This window comes from Haliaeetus leucocephalus, unplaced genomic scaffold (assembly GCF_000737465.1).
Source record: "Haliaeetus leucocephalus isolate CR32 unplaced genomic scaffold, Haliaeetus_leucocephalus-4.0 Scaffold247, whole genome shotgun sequence".
NCBI lineage: Eukaryota > Metazoa > Chordata > Aves > Accipitriformes > Accipitridae > Haliaeetus > Haliaeetus leucocephalus.
This window is the reverse complement of record NW_010972683.1, coordinates 287,176-307,064: the sequence shown is the minus strand read 5'-3', so window position 1 is coordinate 307,064 and position 19,889 is coordinate 287,176. Positions and strand designations below refer to the sequence as shown.

The following is a 19,889-nucleotide window of genomic DNA, read 5'->3' as shown; positions in this document are numbered from 1 at the left end:
TGCGGGTATATGCTCCCAGTGACGTGAGCTGAACAGCAACTGTGTGGAAATGTCTTCCAGAGCAAAGCATTAGGATGTTTCTCAAAGGACCTGCCAAATATTGCTAGATCAGGATCTTAATTTTTCAACATCAGGATGGTGAATAGTCAAAGTCCAAAAGACACTTGACACTAGATAGGATATTAAGATAAATGCAGTATTGTGTCTCAGCACTACACTGCTCTTTCAGGTTCAGAGCCATTTTATTACCATTTTCCGGCCCAGATGTGGTAAAAATACATAAACATTTTTAGCAACTTGTGCATGACACTTGACTGCAGGCTGTGAGCCTTTTTTGTAGTGGAAACTTTACAGGCATAGTATAGGTACAGCGTTTTCAGTGAAATCTAGAGCTCACAGTTCTGTTTAGAGCTTGAATCACAAAAGTATTTAGGCACTTGCTTATCGTTTTCAGCCTGTTTCTCAGTCCTTCTGGAGTTGCTGAGTTAAGCACCTGTCAGAGTTAAGCATGCAGTCTTCTGTGTCATGCCTTTGCTGCAGGACTCTGCTGGAGTCAGCAGGGGCTTTTGCTGGGTAATGACTGCAGGGTTTGGTCCCTTACCTCATCATTATGTCTCCTCCTTCAGGTACCAAGATGGTTTTTTTAAACCTGTTTGAATAATCATTATTTTTAACCTTTCCTCACAGGAGTGTTTGCATTTGGACTTTTTGCCACGGACATATTTGTAAACGCTGGCCAGGTTGTGACTGGGAACTTGGCTCCCTACTTCCTGACTGTATGTAAACCCAACTACACTGGAAACGACTGTCGGGCCCACCATGAGTTCATAAACAACGGCAACATCTGCACTGGGGATGTGGAGGTGATTGAAAAGGCAAGGAGATCCTTTCCATCCAAACATGCTGCTTTGAGCATCTACTCAGCTTTATATGCCACGGTGAGTGCCAGTGACGATTGCTAACTTGTATGAGAGGTTTCTGTCTGTGCATATAGAAGAGGCCATTTTTCTCACAATGGGTTTTTGAAGAAAAAGGGTTGCTTTGGGGAGGACTTTCTTGTTTATCTGCAGGAGAAAATCCCCTTCTTTCTCTGTTTTACCAATCCTAGTGTAAGCAAATCAAATGCTCATTGCTTTTGTGGCACTGTATGATGTGGAAGCATGAGGTCCTAATCTTGTCTTAGCTGCTGATTTTCTTAGAGGCCTTTGAGTATGCATTCAACCTCTTTTCTCTGCCCCTGTCTCATGAACATGAAAATGAAGTTGATGCTTAAACAGCTCCTGAATCACTACTATTTCTTTTGTTCACATGCCATGGGTTGTTGAACATTTAAAATGTAAATTGTGCCATTTCAATGGAGGGCTGAACTAGGCTGAATTTTGCTCCCCTTGTTCAGGACCTAAATTCCCCATGCAAAGAAGGTTGTAATGAAAGTCAGTGCCAGAATTTTGCTGTTATCACAGAGAAATGGACCCCAGTTGACATCTTGACAAGATGACGTGTTATACTGTCAGGAAGGAAATTGTCTGTCTTTAAAAGTCTAGTGAATCAGATTGGCTGCTCCTTTGTGTTCTCTGGCTAAAGTTTCTGTAATGTTTGAAAATTGATCCAAGAAGCTTACTCAATTGATCCAAGAAGCTTACTCACAAAGTGGAAAACCTTGGGGGTTTTGCCATTAAGATCCAAGGACTTAACCTGGTTCTGATCTCAAAATGGCTTAACTAGGCCTTCTTTCCTCCAATAGCTTGACTGAAATGAGTGGCAGAGTCTGTGTGCAGGTCATCAGGATTTGAGAAAATCCTTAAACTTGTTATGGTATTTACTGAATATTTTACCCTGATCTTGGTAGCAGATTAATAAAACACCACATTATTACTCTAAAATGAAGAGGCCACCCGCTGCTGTTTCAATATCCATCTGTTTGCACTGAATGTTGTGTGAATAATGACGGAGATATAAATTGGTATCTCCTTTGTTCAGTATTTGTTGGGAAGTGTTTGGAAAGCCCATAACTTTTCATGTGTATTACTTCTGAACAATAAGCAACCATATGTGAAATACAGTTCCCAATAAACTCAACATTGTTGTAGCAGCTGTTTTCATCATGATAAACTCTTAGGTGGAAGCTCCAAGATCAGGCTTAGTCCTGGCTCTGCCCTAAGCTAGGGGGCTAGCTACATCCTTTCATGGACTTTCCCTGCCCAACCTCCCTTGTTTCCTAGGAAGGCAAGTCTTCTACAAACGGGCTGATTTCTACAACTGAAGTGGAATAATGCTTTTCCTTCCTGACCTTAAGTCCCCAGTAGTCTAGTGTTTCTGAGCCCTAGCCTTTCAAGAGTACCTGCGATGGACCTGCACTTCTCCCCACACAGGAAGATACCAGGTGAAGGCAGGGCATGGAGTTATTTCTGAGCCTCAAGGTGACAAAAGCCTGCCCTTAAGGCATTTCAGCCTACAGTCCAGTTTTAGCCCATTTCTCTGCCTGAAGACACCCTCTAGCACTAAAGGTGTTGTCACTTGTCTTTTCTCTGCCTGTCAGCTGGGAATAACATGAGCATTACACAAGAAATGCAGTGTTCAGGTCTAGCTTTGCTTAATAATTGTGCTGTGCACAATTTTTTGAGAAGCGTCTTGCTGATTCTAATATGCATGATAATGTGGGCTGCTGAACATAAAACACAGGGCATTTGGTTAGTAATGACTGTATTTTGCATAAAGCTGAAGTTTTGAGCCATGGAGCAAGAAAAATAAAACAGGTTGAACATGAGGAGGCAGGAGAAGGAAATCAGCACAGACATTGTCTTTCATCGTATAAATGTCTGTTGAGATCTGGGAGTCTCCTCCCATCACTGAACCTCAAGTATCCTCTGCAGATGTTTCTGTACTGATTTGTTCATTAGTCTGCTAGTGACAGTACTACCACTATGATTGGTTTGGCCTTGTGTTTTGGTTTTTTTGTTTATAATCTGGGTTTTATACTTAATCAACTAGACTTTTTCTTTGTACCTGCCAAAGAAGCTGAGGAGAACCCAAAGCATCACATCTGTGATCTCTATGGGCAGAGTTGAATCTTGTGTGCCTAAAGTAAGGGAAAGAGAAAACAGCCGGCAGCCCTGGCTTCCATACTCACACAAAAATTAAAATGGCATCTATTGAAGTTTTATTAGTCTCCCAGAAGTATCGCAGGAAGAGATGGCAGTCACTGTACATAGTATATGCTGCCTTTCCCAAAGGAAAATGATAGGCTAGAAATACTCCTTAATTAATTAACATTTCTGGCAAAAACCAAAAAACAGATGATAAAATCATATGTTGCATATGGGTATCCTAGTTACATCATCTTTAAACAACTGTTATTTCATGCTTTTCTGAGAAAGGTCATGGAAGAGCCAATGGCATCTAACAGATGGTAGTGTTCAAACAGGACATGGAATATTAAAGTATTTCACCAGCACAACTGGAGGACCTCTTATTGTAGAGAGAAGACAGATATCCTTGCTGATCCTCCTGTTTGCCTCTCAAGTGAAAGCAAGAATTGTTTTACAGTCACAACAGGGTCTCTGTGGTTGAAAGATACAACTAGTCACTTACATTGACTGTTTAGTGGTGGTTTTGGGATTCTTCAGCCAAGTTCTTCCCTAGCAGCATCCATAAGTAACGCTTTCTGTTACCTCCATGTGGCTAGAAGACTCCACCTCATCATACTGGAGCACAACCTGGCATCTGTCGTTTACACCTGGGTGCGTTGCTTCTTGACTAGATTAGAGTGATACAATATACCTGGATGTGAAACTTTCAACATTTGGGAAATTCTGAATAGCAGACAACACTACAGCAAATCTCTTCTGCAACCCAAGTCACTGTGACCCCACCAACAATTTCTTCCCTTTCTGCATTAACACCTGCCAGACTAATCAATGAAATTCAAGGCCTTGGCACTTCAAGCAGCAGCACTGAGCATCCAGGAGACTGCAAGATGTACAAGACTTATCATTGTCAGAGGCTCTGCTTCTCTCTTACCATAGAAATCTCTATGGTAAAGGAAAAGATTGTCTCTAAAGCTTGTAGACACCGCGCTTTCCAGTATTGGTATGAAATTGTGAACTTTCCAAGGAAAATAAACTATGACGTATCTCCCCACTTTCTGCTGAAAGGACAAGACTTCTTCCACTCCACCTTTCTCATCATAGCTATACATTCTAAATATTCTAAATGCATATATTTGCATACATGTATGTCGTGGTTCAACTCCAGCTGACAACTAAGCACCACACAGCCACTCACACACTCCCCCCCAGTGGGATGAGGGAGAGAATTTGAAGAGTGAAAGTGAGAAAACTCGCGGGTTGAGATAAAGACAGTTCAATAGGTAAAGCAAAAGCCGCGCATGCAAGCAAAGCAAAACAAGGAATTCATTCACTGCTTCCCACGGCAGGCAGGTGTTCAGCCATCTCCAGGAAAGCCGGGCTCCTTCACATGTAATTGTTACTTGGGGAGACAAACACTGTGACTCTGAACATCCCCCTCCTTCCTCCTTTCCACCAGCTTTTATTGATGAGCATGACGTCCTATGGTCTGGAATATCCCTGTGGTCAGTTGGGGTCAGCTGTCCCAGCTGTGTCCCCTCCCAACTTCTTGTGTCCCCCCCAGCCTACTCGCTGGTGGGGTGAGAAGCAGAAAAGGCCAGGACTCTGTGTAAGCACTGCTCAGCACTCACTGAAACATCCCTGTGTTACCAGCAGTGTTTCCAGCACAAATCCAAAACATACCCCCATACCAGCTACTATGAAGAAAATTAACTCTATCCCAGCCAAAACCAGCACAATATATAAATATATATATGTGTATGTATGTATATTTTAAACTTGCAAACAAAAAAGCCTCCTAGACTGCCTATGCTTTTGTCTGTCTGAAAAAGATGGGAGAGGAATTACAGGTTGAATGCTACTATCACACATTGCACGTTGATAAATACACTGCTTGAGCGTACTGATAAGAGCACACAAAGAAGCTGAATAGATAATTTATACAGTTAAATCATATGTAGCTTATTTTTTAATATGATTTTCTATTTCCTTCACAACTTTTGATATTGACTTCCTTCCTCCCTGTCCCCCCCATCAAATAACTGGTTTTGACATTCAGAGTTTTGTAAACAAATTTACCCTATAAATAGGGTGGGATATTTTCAAAAACAACTGCTGTGTGTAGGAAATATCGAAGTGACTATCGCTGAGATTTTGGGCTCATACAGAAAGCTTTGAAAACATGCCCTAAGTGAAAGGGTAAACACATTGTGAGAATCTTAAAAAATATCTTGGCTTTAGAGACCAGGACAATAGAGATCAAATGGCAGTGATCAGGAAGTCTGACCAGAATGGAGAAGATCTCCCACTTGTTTCTGAGCTCAGTGTGTATTTATGGACGAACTGGAGCATACCTTCTAGGAAAACAGTTTGCCTTGTTTCAAACCCTCCTCATGAGGGTTTAATAGATTTCCCTTGGCAATCTGTTCACATGGTTAATTACCCTCATTGCTAAAAATGTTCTCTTTATTACAAGTTTACGTTTTCCTGTTGAGATGGATGAAACTTCAAATACATTATATACTTCCCATGTGTAATAAGGAGAACTCTCCCATGTGGGTATTCCAGAGATCCAGCTTCATCTCATACCTGTAAGAAAACAATCATGTGTGGGTTGTTCTCTGTAGTAGCATTTGCAGCTGTCGCAGCAGGACTGCATTCTTATTTTGAAGAGGTGATGCTTTTCCTTTGGATGCTGTAAACCGCAGTAGTGCGGGAGAGCAACCTGGCTCCCTATTGCTCGTTTGAATTGGCTTCTGCTAAAAGAAATGCATAAGGTGAAAGGGTGGATGGTAATTATTCAGAAAGTGGCAATGATATTTTTCTCCTATTGTTTCCAAAGAAGATCCTTAACGCGAGTTTTGGTGATAGTCAGGTGCAGCTCAACCTACCAGCAGAGACTGGGGCAAGATTGCCGCCTAGTGCTCAGTTACTCGCTGTCATTTCAGGGCATATGCTGCAGTCAGGTATTAGGTTTGAAAAACAAAGCAAGCAGGAACCTCTCGAGTAGCTTAGTCCCATAGTGCTACTATACACCACAATGTTCCAGTTCATAAACTGAATTTACCTTTAAATGATGTGCTCAGCAGCACACTTAAGGACAGAAGACTTGCCTTCCCTGGGCAGAGATCTAGCAAATTTAGCTGTTACAAGTCTAGTACTGCAGTATCTTGGCACATGAAAGTACAGTTTTGCCTAAGTCTGGAGGCAGGCAGATGTGCCTTCCCCTTGTTGGTTTCTCTCGCCTGTCCCTTCCCCTTCCAAGAGGTGGTTGCTGCATCCCTTCCCTTCTTCTGGAGTTACATATTGTAATGGCTTTAGGGCTAACATTTTTAACACCAGCCAGTGAGGGGAAGCCAGCTGTCAGGACATTTGACGGCCCAGTCAGGGAGAAGGGAAAAGAAAAACGGACAGGGAGAAAGTTAGAGTAAAAAATAGGCACAGTACAGCAGAAAAAAGGAATATATGAAAGGCAATGAAGACAGTGACCTTGAGAGTGGATATAATTTGTTTCTTGATCCCAAAACTATGTGCCAGACCATAGTGACCTCTCTATACCTGGCTCATGAAGAAGGGGACAGGCATTGAAATACAGTAAAATAATTGCCCATGGCTGCCAAATAGGTCATCGAGTGCGAAGCAAGCTGTGCTGGTAGTTGCAATTGGAAGCACCAAGCCAAGCCTCTGCAGACTTCCTTCAGCACAGACACAGGAAAATCCCAAGGCAGCTTCACCCCAGCCAAGCCATTGTAGTCTTGGCCAGAGACTGGTGGTGTGAGCCAGCACGGTGTCCTTAGCTGCTGCAGCAGCAACAATGGAGAACAGCTCTTGGGTCTCCACCGTCCTGCAGAGTCCCACCCTGATTTCAGTGCTGCCCATGCAAAGCGCTCAGCAGTGCCCTTCCCCAGAAGTGAAGTCATAATAGAGAAAGCTGAGGTTTGTGACCTGCAGAGAGCACCATCACAGATCCCAGTTGTGGTGGTATTGCAGATGTGATTAAGCAATAAGGATGTCCTATAGAGTATTTTGTCTATGTCATGGTTTAACACCAGCCAGCAATTAGGCACCACACAGTCACTCGCTCACTCATTCCTCCCCACCCCCAGTGGGATGGGGAAGAGAATGAAAAAAAAAAAAAAAAGTAAAATTCATGGGTTGAGATAAGAACAGTTTAATAACTAAAGTAAAATAAAATATAATAACAACAATAATAATAAAATATAATAGTAATGAAAAGGAATATAATAAAATATTTAAAAAAAACAAAAACAAAACACAAACAGGAAAAGACAAATGATGTACAGTGCAATTGCCCAGCACCTGCGGACCAATGCCCAAGCAGCAATCTGTGCCTTCCAGCCAACTCCCCCAGTTTATATACTGAGCATGACACTCTATGGTATGGAATATCCCTTTGGCTAGTTTGGGTCAGCTGTCTCGGGTATGCTTCCTCCCAGCTTCTTGTGCACCTGCATGCTGGCAGAGCATGGGAAACTGAAAAATCCTTAACTTACAGTAAGCACTACTTAGCAACAACTAAAACATCAGTGGGTTATCAACATTATTCTCACACTAAATCCAAAATACTGTACCAGCTACTAAGAAGAAAATTAACTCTATCCCAGCTGAAACCAGGACAGTCTAGAAGACTAACAGAACCATAATTCCATGGTTCAAGAAAAGGTCAAGGGTCAAGAATGGAAATATTTTCAGCTTTGATGATTTTACTGTTTTTACAACAGGAGAATGTATTTTTTCTTTACAAATAAAATGGCATCTTTTGATATTAAGCACTGGAAGAGACACTTCCATGGTTTGTAATCTTTCCATTCCCCAGCAGAACAGGTGTTTGTACTTTCATTGGATCAGATCAACACTATATGAATCAGGTTCGTTTACCCTGTGATTGGTAATAAGAATCAAATGAATTTTTCAAATGTATCTTCCTGATTCTGTTTCATGTATGGGAGGCAATGTGTTATCTGGAGACATTTCTGACAAATGTGTTTGATGTATTTGCTTTGCTTATCAAAGCTTCGGAAATCATGCACGCATCCATACTTCCTTGCTGAAAAGGATTTTATTGAATTGTTTTGCCATCAGACTTGGTTTGCTTGATCTTTGTAATTTTGTGGCTCTGGAATTAATGACTGGCTGCTAATTCCAACCCACATGGTTTTACTCTCTGTGTCAAAATGCATTTAAAATAAAATACAAACTGCCACAAACATGTGGGGTTCAGTAAAAAACACTCAGAGCACAGTGAAACTTCATGGTCTGGAATTACATTTTCAGAATCAACTTTGGTTTCAAAGAAATCTCTCTTACATTCTGTGTTTCATTTCATCTTGCAGAGAAAATGTCTGGAATGGTTTCCCTTAACGTTCTCTGTTTCTTAAATTTAAGAGCACTTAGGAAACCAGAGCAGCTAGTTCATATGGGTGCTAGGCACTCCATCATGTGCACATTGTAGTTTCTGCAGGAGTATAAACATAAATCCTTGACTCCCTTTGCAAACATTTAGTCATGTACATTCAGAGTGCATGTTTGGTAGCATATGAGCAAGTATGTGCACAAGTTAGGAAGTCAGTAAAACTGAGCCTGTACATACCAGCTCAGAAAAAGTCCAGTATGTAAATGCAGTTCATGCACTATTTGACATCCTGAAACATAATTTAACAATGTATTGTTCTCTTAAAAGTGTTCTCTGACTTACCTTAAACCTCTTCCTCTACTTCCCAATGCTTTTTTAAATGAAACATGGGTTTTGTCACATCCTTGCTGATTCAGGATTTGTCTGGGTGGAAAAAGATGCATTTCTGGCAGAGCCCTTTTTCATTTTTGGCTTACCCTTTGTTTCAGATGTACATCACAAGCACAATTAAAACGAAGAGTAGCAGGCTAGCCAAACCTGTGCTGTGTCTGGGTACCCTGTGTGCTGCGTTCCTCACTGGGCTAAATCGAGTTTCTGAGTATCGAAACCACTGTTCAGATGTGATCGCAGGCTTCATCTTGGGGAGTGCTGTAGCTCTGTTTCTGGTAAGCCCATCAGTCTTTCTGCATTCCTTTTAAAAATACCTCAGTTTAAAAAAAAAATAAAATTACTATTCTCTTGTGGCCTATTGCAGCTGATTAATCCAGTTGCGAAGACCTAATTCTAGCCCCATCTAATTAAAGGTATCAGAGAAAATCCCAATATAAAATCAGGTCGATACTAATTAGTAAGGCTAATATGATGACATTTTGTGCATTGTATATATTTCAAGGTTATTTTAATTACTGTACATGTTCTTACTTGACCTGCCCTGGAAAACTCTTGAAAGATGGTGTAGATTTCAACTAATGTCAAAAGCAGGGCATGCCTGAGACTTCTTCTCTCACACCTCTGTGTTGCAAAACCTCACTGTCTGCCTGGTATCTGGCAAAAATGTAGGATACAGTGTTACCTGGGGCTCTAAGCAGTGGCCCTGGTTCTCCATTTCGTTTCAGACCATAAAAGAAGTGCAATAGAAAGGAAAGGCAGCACAAACTCCCCGGGAGACAAAACTGCCTCCATTTGCAGCATTTGGAGTTGAGCTGGAATTGTTTACCATCTCATAGGATAAACAAATCTATCAAAATGTATCAAAGGCCTTCCCACAGAATCTAGGAACAGCATCTCTCTGGTCTTTGAATGTTACTTGCTCACCTGTAGGCTGTGTGGTTCAAGTGTTTTGTTTGGTGAGGGAACTCTTGCTGAGGATTTACCCACACAGCAAGCAGTCAAGGTGATTGTCACTGTTACCAAGAAATGTGCCTGGTTCCATTTAATCAAAAGATGCTTCAAAACTATCCACTGCATAGTAACAGACACTTTATCCCTGTAATCAGGAGATATTAGGTTTCAAAGATTCCTTAAATCTAGATTGTCCTGTCACTGGTCTTTTTTTCTATTCTGTACTTAAAAAAAAGCCAACCAACCTTCACCTATCATTTATTTCTGTGTTCCCTTTAAATAAAAAGATGTCTGCAACCTCTAACCTGAATGTCCTTGGCTTTAGTGTAAGTAATTTGTTTGATTCCCACTGGGAAAGGCAGTTTAAATTTAGCCCATGCAATACAAGAGGCAGTCACCACATATATCTGGTCAGGACAATCTCTGTGCTCCCAGTACCTGTTTCTAGCAGTGACAGCCAGCTCCCAGCCACAGCCACATTTTGGACCTGCAGACCTTCTGCCACCCTGCAAGTGTCACAAGCCCAATTGCAGAGTGGTGGAAGGGGTCTCCCGGAACTTGGAGGAAAGGGGTGCTGTGAGATTCTGCTGCTGGCACAAGACTCACCCAGGCTGCAGCCTGCTCTTTGCTCAGATATAAAGAGCAGTGAAGAGGAAGAGCCAGCAAGGAGCTGGCTGCAGAAATCACTCTGACAGCAGATGTGTCAGCTCCTGTATGTCTTTTTTTCCACTGTGTCCCCAAGCCCCAAAGTGCCATGTGTGTTTGCTCTTATTGCATCACCATGTGGGTGCAGTAAGTCTGGTCATGCACAGGGGAAGGGTGTGTGGAACAAACCCCACAGCAGTTGTGCTGGAAGTATGCAGGAATGGTGCTAAATGAGCTTGATGTCATCCAGATGTGAGGTAGATTCAGCCATCCAGTGAGCTGTTTTCACTTTGGAAATGACAGGCAGAGTCTGAAGGGAGTATTTGGCCAATAAAATGCATCATCAGGGTAGTCCAGGGTTCTATGATGATAAAGCAGACATGGAAGTCTCTGCTGTATAAAACGTAAAAAGGCTGAGATATGGTTCATCACCTCACATTACAGACCAGATGAATCCATTTACTAAGGTAGTCCACCACGTGCAACTTTGTCAGTAAACACGCTGTAGCCCAAGGCTGAGATAGATGATGCCTTCAACCAATACCCAGGTTAAGTTCTTTGCAAAAACTGGCAGTTGTGAGACCCCTGATGGTAATTCCTTTGAGTTTTCCCTATGGACAGAACATGCTGGCTGACCTCACTTTTTTTTTTTTTTTTTTTTCCCTGAATTACACAGGGGATATGTGTTGTCCATAACTTTAAAGGCACTCATGGAGCTCCTTCTAAACCGAAGCCTGAAGACCCGCGAGGAGTGCCGCTAATGGCTTTTCCAAGAGTGGAAAGTCCTCTGGAGACATTGAGTGCACAGGTACGGTAAATCCTCTCACCCAGACCATCACCAAGCACGTCTTCTGTTATGGCAGAGTAAAAAGTAGCTGTATACATAACTATACAGGGAGATGTTTTATTCCTGACGTTAAGCCCATTAACAGAATGAATTTGCATCAGGGGAGAGTTTGTTTTAAGGCATTTATCCCTTAAACTAGCAAATACTGTAGATCCTCTGTCCCTGTGCATGTCCAAAGCTAAAGCAGTAAGGTTTCACGTGCCTCTGCATATTGTTTGTGATAACAAACTTTTGCTTAGAAGAATAGAAAACTGAGAGAAAAGTAAAGATAATTCTGCCTAATTACACTTTGGAATGCTTTTGGGATGTCTCAAGGATTTACTCTAACATTCGTAATCCTGAGAATAAACTATGATGTCCAGAAAAATATTATAGAGATTAGTTTTTTATCCTTATTACTGTTCAGTATCTTCTATAAAAAGAAGAAATCATGTACTGTTTTTTAACTCCAAGTCATCATCATTAATAGCATTCTTTCAAGTTTCAAAAAAAACAGGCTAGCAGGAGTGTCATTATTGATGGTGTTTCTCTTCTTGAACTACTAAATTCAAATGGCTTGTGTTGGTGTAACTGAATCATAACCAGTCCTTTCAAAACAGACAAGCAAATGCCACCTGCCAAGAATTTCTGGGAACAAAGAGGAACTGCAGTTTATCAGTTATCTGAAATGCCCTAGTGTAATTAATTTGTTCTTTAAATTGTTCTTCCTTTATTAGATGGCCTGTCATTCCTGTGTACATGGTGTGTGGCAAGATCAATAGTGACTTTTGTTAAACCTTTTGACAAATAAACTGAAAATAGGAATTAAAAAAATGGAAGAGACACTGTTTCTAGCTCCTGGACATACTTTGCTTAATTGAAAAGTCAATTTTGATTAGGCAAAGATTTGCTGGAAGGCCTTCAACTAAATCTGCAGAACTGTGTGCATTAACTGTTCTCTTCGTGGATTTGCAGTCCAGAAACTAAGTGCTACTTACATATCCACACTGTATCATGTATGACAAAAGGGTTGAACAGGTGAAACTATTCACAGACTGTGAGAAAAAATTTGCCTAGTCAGCTATTTGTATCTTTTGGACCGTGAAGTGTAAGTAGGGACTAAGCCTTAACTGTTGATGTCCACTGTAATCAAAAAGATAATTTTCTCTGATTCAGGGTATCACTCTCTAAATGACCATACATCTACCATGCAGGAGTAGATTGGGAAAAACATGATCCCACTCTGAAGCTATTATAAACAAATCCTTGGGAGTGCCTGCTCATTAGTGTTTCTTCATATAGAAGGTGCATCATCCTTTGTGCAGATTTCTGCATCTATTCCCACTCTTGTTTTGCTTGCAGCCACATCGATGCAGCATGACACAAGGACGACTCAGTGCTGCCACTGAAGTCCTGGACATTGGCTTCCAAGAAGGTTAAATCAACACTATTGTCCCCTAAAGAGGACTTCCGTGTTGCTATATATCAGTGGCTGCATGTGTTTTGGCATAACGACCCCACCTCTGTATGGTTTTAAGCTCTATGTGTTCCCTAGTAGCAAACTGCGTAGGATCTACATGCACACATCACATGAAGCCAAACCATGGTCTTTTAAGCTCTTCACGACTGAGGACAGACCTACTGTATTAGTAATGTGACTGTATGAAGTGCTTGAGCCTGTACTGACATGTGCCTCTGGACAGGATCCAGACCAGTTTGAAAGTCTTTATTGAAAAAGTCGCACCTTGTTTTTCAAGCTTGTTAGTGAGCGTTCATAGCCCAGAAGCAGGGCTTTGAGTTTCCCACCACCAGCTCAGGATAGACAGTAGTCATGTTTGCAGTGATCTCTTCATTTTAAGGCCCTACACTAGCTGGGCAACAAATTTTATTAGTGGACATTTTTCTCATTCATTCTGCACATTAGGTATGTAAATGCCAAATTGTATATAAATGTTCATGTGTTTGCCTTTTCCTCTTTGCAGAATCACTCTGCCTCTATGACTGAAGTAACCTGAGATGGAAGATTGGCAACCGAAGCTATTTTTTATTACCCTCCAGTACAATACTCCAAGACACACAGTTACTAAATGTCTAACTGTGATGACCAGTATTATGTTATGTCTAGTTAGAGGCTAATGTTTTGTACTTTTTTTGTATGAGGAAGTGATGTAGCTTGCCCTGATTTTTTGTCAGCTTTAATATTATTATGCCAGAATTTAAAAGCAAAACAGAAAAAGAACAAAAAAACCCTTTTCTTGTTTAAAGTGTGCACTGAGGAACTACATCTATGGAATTGTTGATGTTGTTATGTGATATTTGTACACAATTTTTTTTTTTATTTTTGAATTTATATATCTTGGGGGGAAAAAAAAAAAAATCACTTTTTCTTACCATAAGAAGTGCTTCTACCAGTGGGTCAGATTCTGATCTGAGTAAGCTCAGCACAGATCTGAAGTAATTGCATATATTTAAATCAGATTAAAATACTGGTGATCAGGAATCTAACCTGAATGATACTATCAACAAGTAATAAACATCCCTTCTTGATTCAGTGAGCTACTTAAGCATTCCTTAGCATTATGGACTTCAGTTAGCCATCCATTTCCAGACTACTTGGCAGACTTGAAGTATGTCCTTAAGCATCTTACTGAATCAAAGCCTGACTGTTCTGGTGTGGGTGATTGTGCTAGTTATTGAAGAATAACTAAAACAACATACTCAGTCTGCAATATATACAGACTGGACATGAAAATTTATAGTAGTAGCTGATAGCATGTGAGCTGACTATATCATCTCCCTAGATCTCCATTCCTCCCCAAGGCCCAGCTAAAGCTCCCAGTGAAACCTGGCTTCAGGAATTGACTATGGGGATATACAGCCACCACTGTGGAGCTGAGGCTGTGCTTTAAGTGTTTCATAACTTCATCATAGATTTGTGGGGTAACTAGTAACACTGGTGCAAAGGAAAAGTGACACCACTTCCTCAGTGGAGTGGCATTACTTGGCGTTCAGTTTGGCGTAACCAGGAAGCCAATTTTGCCCCGACAGTGTACTTTTCACTGAGGGGCTTTGGCAAGTCAAAAAGACTAAAGAAACTGACACAGTTTGTAGTAGCAGTCTGCATTTTTGTAAATTCTGCCATACAGAATTTATATCAAAACTGCTATTTTACAATTTAACAACTTTGTTTAAGGATTAAAAAGACAATTAAGTGTGGGTGGGGGGTGGGGGAAGAACGAAAAAGACCCCATTTACAATGGCTAGAACTGGGGCAAAGGCTTCATTACATGACTTTTCACTGTTTCTAGGATTTTCCTGCATCTCATTCTTCTAGCATGGTGATAACTGCTGTGTGTCTCCTTTAAAGAATGGAGCCTCTGTCTGTACTTTTACTGGAATGTTTACCTCACATTTCCATGTTGGTTCTTCTTGGCTTTTTTTGTATATTTTTTCCAAAACAGATGCAAAAAAAATTATCAAAAAACCAAAACATGTAGCCTGGTGTCTGTCATTTGCCTGTGACACAAAAACAATTTGGGATGTCCGTTTGTGTCTGGTCTTGCAGTGTGTTTCTTCCAAGTTGGTATTTTCTTCTGGCTTTACTGATGTCTGCTTCAGCCTTAGGAGTGTAAGGGTCAGACCTGGGCCATGCAGGTTGTCTGTGACCATGAGGAACCATTGATAGTGTTCTGGGTCCCTCACTACAACTTTGATCCAAATTCCACATGGAAAATTTCTGCTTCATAAATTTGGCTGCGGAACCAGTCCTTGTTCTGCCGTGTTAGGAGAATAATGACATTTTAGGAAAGCTTTATCAGCAATGAATACTCCAATACACCCAGTCAGCAGCACGTTAGTCCACTCATACTGCAACGGGTTAGCAGGGGGTTGAATTCTAAAATAAAAACTTTATATTCTGAAGCCTAGTTTTTGCAGGTGTGGTCCCTGGGGTTTTGTTCCTCCCAAGTGTGCTGTTACCACAGCATGAATCTTGCATTCTTGGTCAATAGCTTCCACAGAATTGGTAGTGATGTTGTCCCCCTCTGCTTATCCTCTAGTATGATGATGTGGGCAGTCTTTCTGAAGGTGGAAGATGTGGATTTGAGTTTCCTTCCCATCCTCCAGCTTGAAGAAGGATTTGAATCTGTTTTCCACTTCCTGAACAACTGCTTTATCCTTCCAGTTATAGTGCAGCATGATGAGAGACACCCCTCTCCACTTCGAAATAAGCAAGTAAGCCCTGCTCTCTTCTTTGACATGGTACCTAAGGATGCCTGCACCTGGGAGAGGTGAGGTCTGCAGGTACGTGCAGATCCACAGGGGTGTGCATGCTTGTTTGCAAGTGCCCAAGTTCTAGATGACTGGTTAGATGAAGCTAGACCGATCACACATGTTCATTGCATTTCCTGTTGGCTAGCTCTATGTGTTTGTTACCATTTTAGATTTATAGTACCCTCAGCCTTTTCCAGTTGACAGATAACCCCTTGTACAGGAAGTCTAAACCTAACAGTGTATTTGCTTTTCCCAGGTGCCTTTCCCTTCAGGAGCAACGTGTGTCCACCTCCTGGAATCTCTGACCCAGTGAAAAATCAGTCTTTAGGTAGCCTTTGGTTAATTTTTTTTTCTCTAGTTCCTGTTCTGAGGCACATCATTCCCTATGTGCTGTGTACAGTAAGCTTAGGCAGCTAACAGTGGCTTCTGTAGTCTTGTGTTATGACTAACTGCGTAAAATAAACAGGTTGCAGTTGGATCATCTCTTAAGATGGATGTATGGCCATTAGGCTGTGCAGTTTCATGCACTTCAGGAATGAACCTGGCCTATGTAATGTTACTGGCAGCAGTGTCCCACCCCCCTGCTTGGGCGGTTACCCAGCTGGATGGTTGTGGCCTTCCTCTGCCCTCCCAGGCTAGCTCCCGTCTGACAGAAAAGTGGGTACCCCTGCAGACCTGGTGTTCTTGCTCCTCCTGGTGTGCAGATTGTGCCGCTCAGCTGCGCGAAGGCTCTGGAATGTGACTCTAGGCATCAGGAAAACCACCTGCCCCTGTCTTAATCGAGTACCTGTACGGAGGGAAAAACTGGCACATCTCATTGAAACCGGAGGTCAGCATTAGAAATAAAATGTTCATCCTTCCCCAAACGTGAATGGACACTTTGCCGATGCCCCCACAGGCTGGCAGACAGTGGTGTAGGACAGCCTCCCTCAGCTGGCTGTACACATGGAGGAGTCTCTTCGTAGTGCACCGCAGCTTTCTCTAGTTCACGGACACACTAATCCACCCAGTCTGGCATCCAGTCTCCCTGTTAAGAAACACCCTCCTAACCTGGCTTCTTTACGCTTTCTTTTTGACCTTCTCTACTGGTTCTGCCTAAAACAAATGAAGATCAGCCCTCCGGCAAATGCACGGGTGGGGCTTTTATTTATTTATAATTTAATTCAATAGAAATTAAGTACTTTTGAAAGCCCAGGGTTAAAAAAAAAAAGTGTTTAAGCACCTAGAAGTCTTAGTCCTTCCATGGCACAGGTATTCTATGCAAGACTTTGATCTCATTTCAGACTTCTGCTTTTTCACCTTGTTACAAGCAGTTAAATATTTGTTTTGCATCTCAAATACCCATGTGGGATCTCCCCTTGTAGGTTGGCCCCTGCAGCTTCTTGCACAGGTGTGCTGATGGAAGCATGAGGTTTGCACCTCAGAGAGGCCGAAGTATCTGAGATTAGGGAAATGGCAATTTGACTCAATTCAGGCACAGCAAAACACGAGACGAGGCTGTTGTCATGGTCCCTTCTTACCTATCCTATTTTTCACTCTTCTGTTTTTCACTCCCTCTTTTGATCACGTTAAATGAGCTATGGAAGTTACATACTGGGAGAGACACAGAAGGGGGGAATGAGCAGAAAGTGCAACTACCACTGAAAGTGGTTTTTTTAGATAAGAAGCACTCAGTAAGAGGAAACAAGGAGACCTAAGTATCTCTCCTTTGATGGAAAGAAGACATAATATAATGAAATAAATGCTTCCAGTTCATTGCTCCCAAACAGCCTGTGAAGCAGACAAGATGACGCCGATTTAGCTATCTATCACACTGTGTTCTTCCATAAGCTACAGGAAAAAAGGCATTTGTGAACAGCCAGCCTTCCATAGTGACCAGTGAAACATCCCCAGTCCCCTCACGTTCACCCCGCAATGGAACACGTAGGAGTACACTTAAGCTATTCTGCAATTCCCCAGGAGTCAAAAGGAGGAAAGAACAGGTTTCTTCAATCTCTTCAGAGCTATAAGAAAGCAGCACTTGAGAAGTTTGCTGAATAAAGAAACTGAGCACTATAACACACAAAAGCAGCAGTTCCTAAGCGTGCTTCAGGTATTATACACCAAGAGAAACCAGGGGAGCTAGGGTTCAGGAGAGCGAGCAGTATAACCAGGGTATTGCTGGATCATTCCCAGAAATACCACACCTACAGAATCTAACCTCACCGTAAACAACCTGTTTTGTAGAAAACATTCACAAATCACCATGCATTTCTCAGACTGTTGCATTCATTTTCTTGTCCTCCTGATTTCACTGCTTGCCTCCTCTGATTAAAGGCAAACCTACACCATCAGTTACACGGGAAGAAAAAATAACATACAGTTATTACATGTTTTTCCATAGCTACAGAAAAGCTAACATGTAGCTAACCTACAAGAAAAACTAGTAGCTATTAGAAGCAGCAACAGAACTTAAAAATATAAAAACGGGGTCCTTCAACAGACATGGAAGAATTCTATGAGCTGCCTTGATGGCAGCAGCTGGTTTTGTTGGGCTGTTGGAGAGTTCACCATTACTGAGTTAAGAGATTTCAGAATTCCATTTGGCACTATTTTCCTGTAGCAATTTTGAGTAAAACAAGTGGTTTTGTTTTAAGATGGCACCTGTGATGGCTTTTAAAAACCTTATTGCTGACTGGGTCTTCTTCTCAAGCTCAAGGGAAAAAAAAAACAAAAAATGCTGGCTTACCTCCCCACTTCTACCCCAAGAGTTTGCTGGCCTTGCTAGTCTTGGTGGCCAAGCTGAACAGGGCTCCTGACACAGCCAAACTGCACTCACAAAAGCCCATTACACAGTTCAGAGCTGGACACAAGAAGTTTATGAGGTGAGGGAAGAAACTGGGGAGCTGGTCTCCTCTGTTTATCCCCACTGGACCCTCTAACTGTTGGGCAACAGGGTAAAGGCCAGAAAGCATACATCAGTACCATTACTGACCACACTGCGTCAGTTTCACAAGGAGAACTTCTGCTCTTTTTTCTGTATGTAATACACAGAACCAATGAAACCCAAGGATAACTAAATGACCTTTTATTAGTGATATTCATATATTTGGTTGCTACCACAATAAAAGGGCTCTGCTTCTGCTCTGCAGTCCTGCCTTAGGAACACAAGCAAAGCAAAGTGATGCTTCATGGTGCAACTCACTGCTCCCAGGTAATCTTCAGGTTTGGGGGTAGCTCTGCAGCGCACAGTTCATCAAACTTGGAAGCATCCTTCACAGGAGTGCTGTAGAAATTCAGGACATCCTCAGCACTGCACATCAGGTGGAGCTGAGAGTTGGGGACAGTGTGACCAAGTTCTGCTGCCAGCTGAGCCAGGAGGCGATACTTTAACCTGTTTTCTTTGAGGGGTGTCTGCTGCCAATTATCAGGAAGTGAGGGTCCAAAAATCTCCTTGACGTGAGACTCAAGACAGCTCTGTATATCCTCCGGAGGAAGATAGCTTCTGCTGCGTGGTGGAGGACAGATCAGGCTGGGTTCACTTTTCTCTTCATGAACCATTTTGTCTGCTTCTCCTTCTTTTTCCTCCTTCCTGCTGACACCAGACAGAAGTATTTTCAGTCTCTGGGGTACTTAAGACTGAGTCAGAGCACATTTCTATTCATAATCGTTTAATATCGGACTCAGCCTAGCCTGTAGAGAGTTTACACATCCCGTGGACACAGCAGGTTTGTTATGCGTCCAAGAACAAAAGCGCATAGGCTAGACCTTTGGTTTCTCCCCAAATGCTGCTTGCCACCCAGGCTGTCTCTACACAGCCATCACCTGGCCTAGCTTATTTTATTGGTCTGAATGTAAATAGGATTTTAACTAGATTAATGACTTGTTTTCCCAGTTACAGCTCCATTTTCTAATCTGCTGTGGAAAACAAAAGGATAACAGAAAATAACCACTACTATAGAAAAAATCAGTGCGCACAGATAAAAAAAATACGATCACTAGTTTTAACTAGAAAACCTCCCCCAAGTTATTTGACTTGCTCACATGCCGCAATCCAGTCAACAACACAAGCATGGTGTCACCCAAGAAGTGATACAGAAAGGACTCTTCTTCGTTCCCGTTGTAGTACTGCCCTGAAACGTTTTTCTCCACACCTAGCAAATTCCCTTACCGAAGCGGGTACGCGCATTAAAAAGCCTAACTCCGCACCGTCACACCCGCCTGCTAGCAGCGCGCCCCCGCCAAGGACGGCGTGAGGGAGGGCACTGGTTGCACGCCCCGAGGCCTGCGACCCAAGGCGCTCTGGTGCACGAAAACCGAGCAGGGCAGGTCTGAGTGACCAGCCGCTGCTCTCCCGACTCGGCCG

The 19,889-nt window shown here is 42.2% G+C and overlaps 2 protein-coding genes across 3 annotated transcripts in view; one reads left to right on the top strand and one right to left on the bottom strand.

The window, feature by feature from the left end:
• LOC104832396 (lipid phosphate phosphatase-related protein type 1) overlaps window positions 1-14,339 on the top strand; it is a 72,668-nt gene extending 58,329 nt beyond the window's left edge. Inside the window, exons 4-7 of the mRNA XM_010568550.1 lie at window positions 688-938; window positions 8,949-9,125; window positions 11,123-11,254; window positions 13,255-14,339. Of these exons, the coding sequence (XP_010566852.1) occupies window positions 688-938; window positions 8,949-9,125; window positions 11,123-11,254; window positions 13,255-13,287 (593 nt within the window). The 3' untranslated portion in view covers window positions 13,288-14,339. The remainder of the gene's footprint in view (window positions 1-687; window positions 939-8,948; window positions 9,126-11,122; window positions 11,255-13,254) is intronic.
• Window positions 14,340-18,556: 4,217 nt separating this feature from the next.
• Window positions 18,557-19,889, bottom strand: part of MRPL50 (mitochondrial ribosomal protein L50) — a 1,675-nt gene continuing 342 nt past the window's right edge. The window contains exons 1-2 of one of the 2 annotated variants that reach the window (XM_010568549.1): window positions 19,568-19,772; window positions 18,557-19,115 (exon numbers count right to left, since the gene is read on the bottom strand). In XM_010568549.1, coding sequence (XP_010566851.1) covers window positions 18,725-19,115; window positions 19,568-19,569 — 393 coding nt within the window. In that variant the 5' untranslated portion in view covers window positions 19,570-19,772 and the 3' untranslated portion in view covers window positions 18,557-18,724. Of the gene's footprint in view, window positions 19,119-19,567; window positions 19,773-19,889 lie in introns of those variants that run through there. The other variant, XM_010568548.1, reaches the window with a different exon arrangement.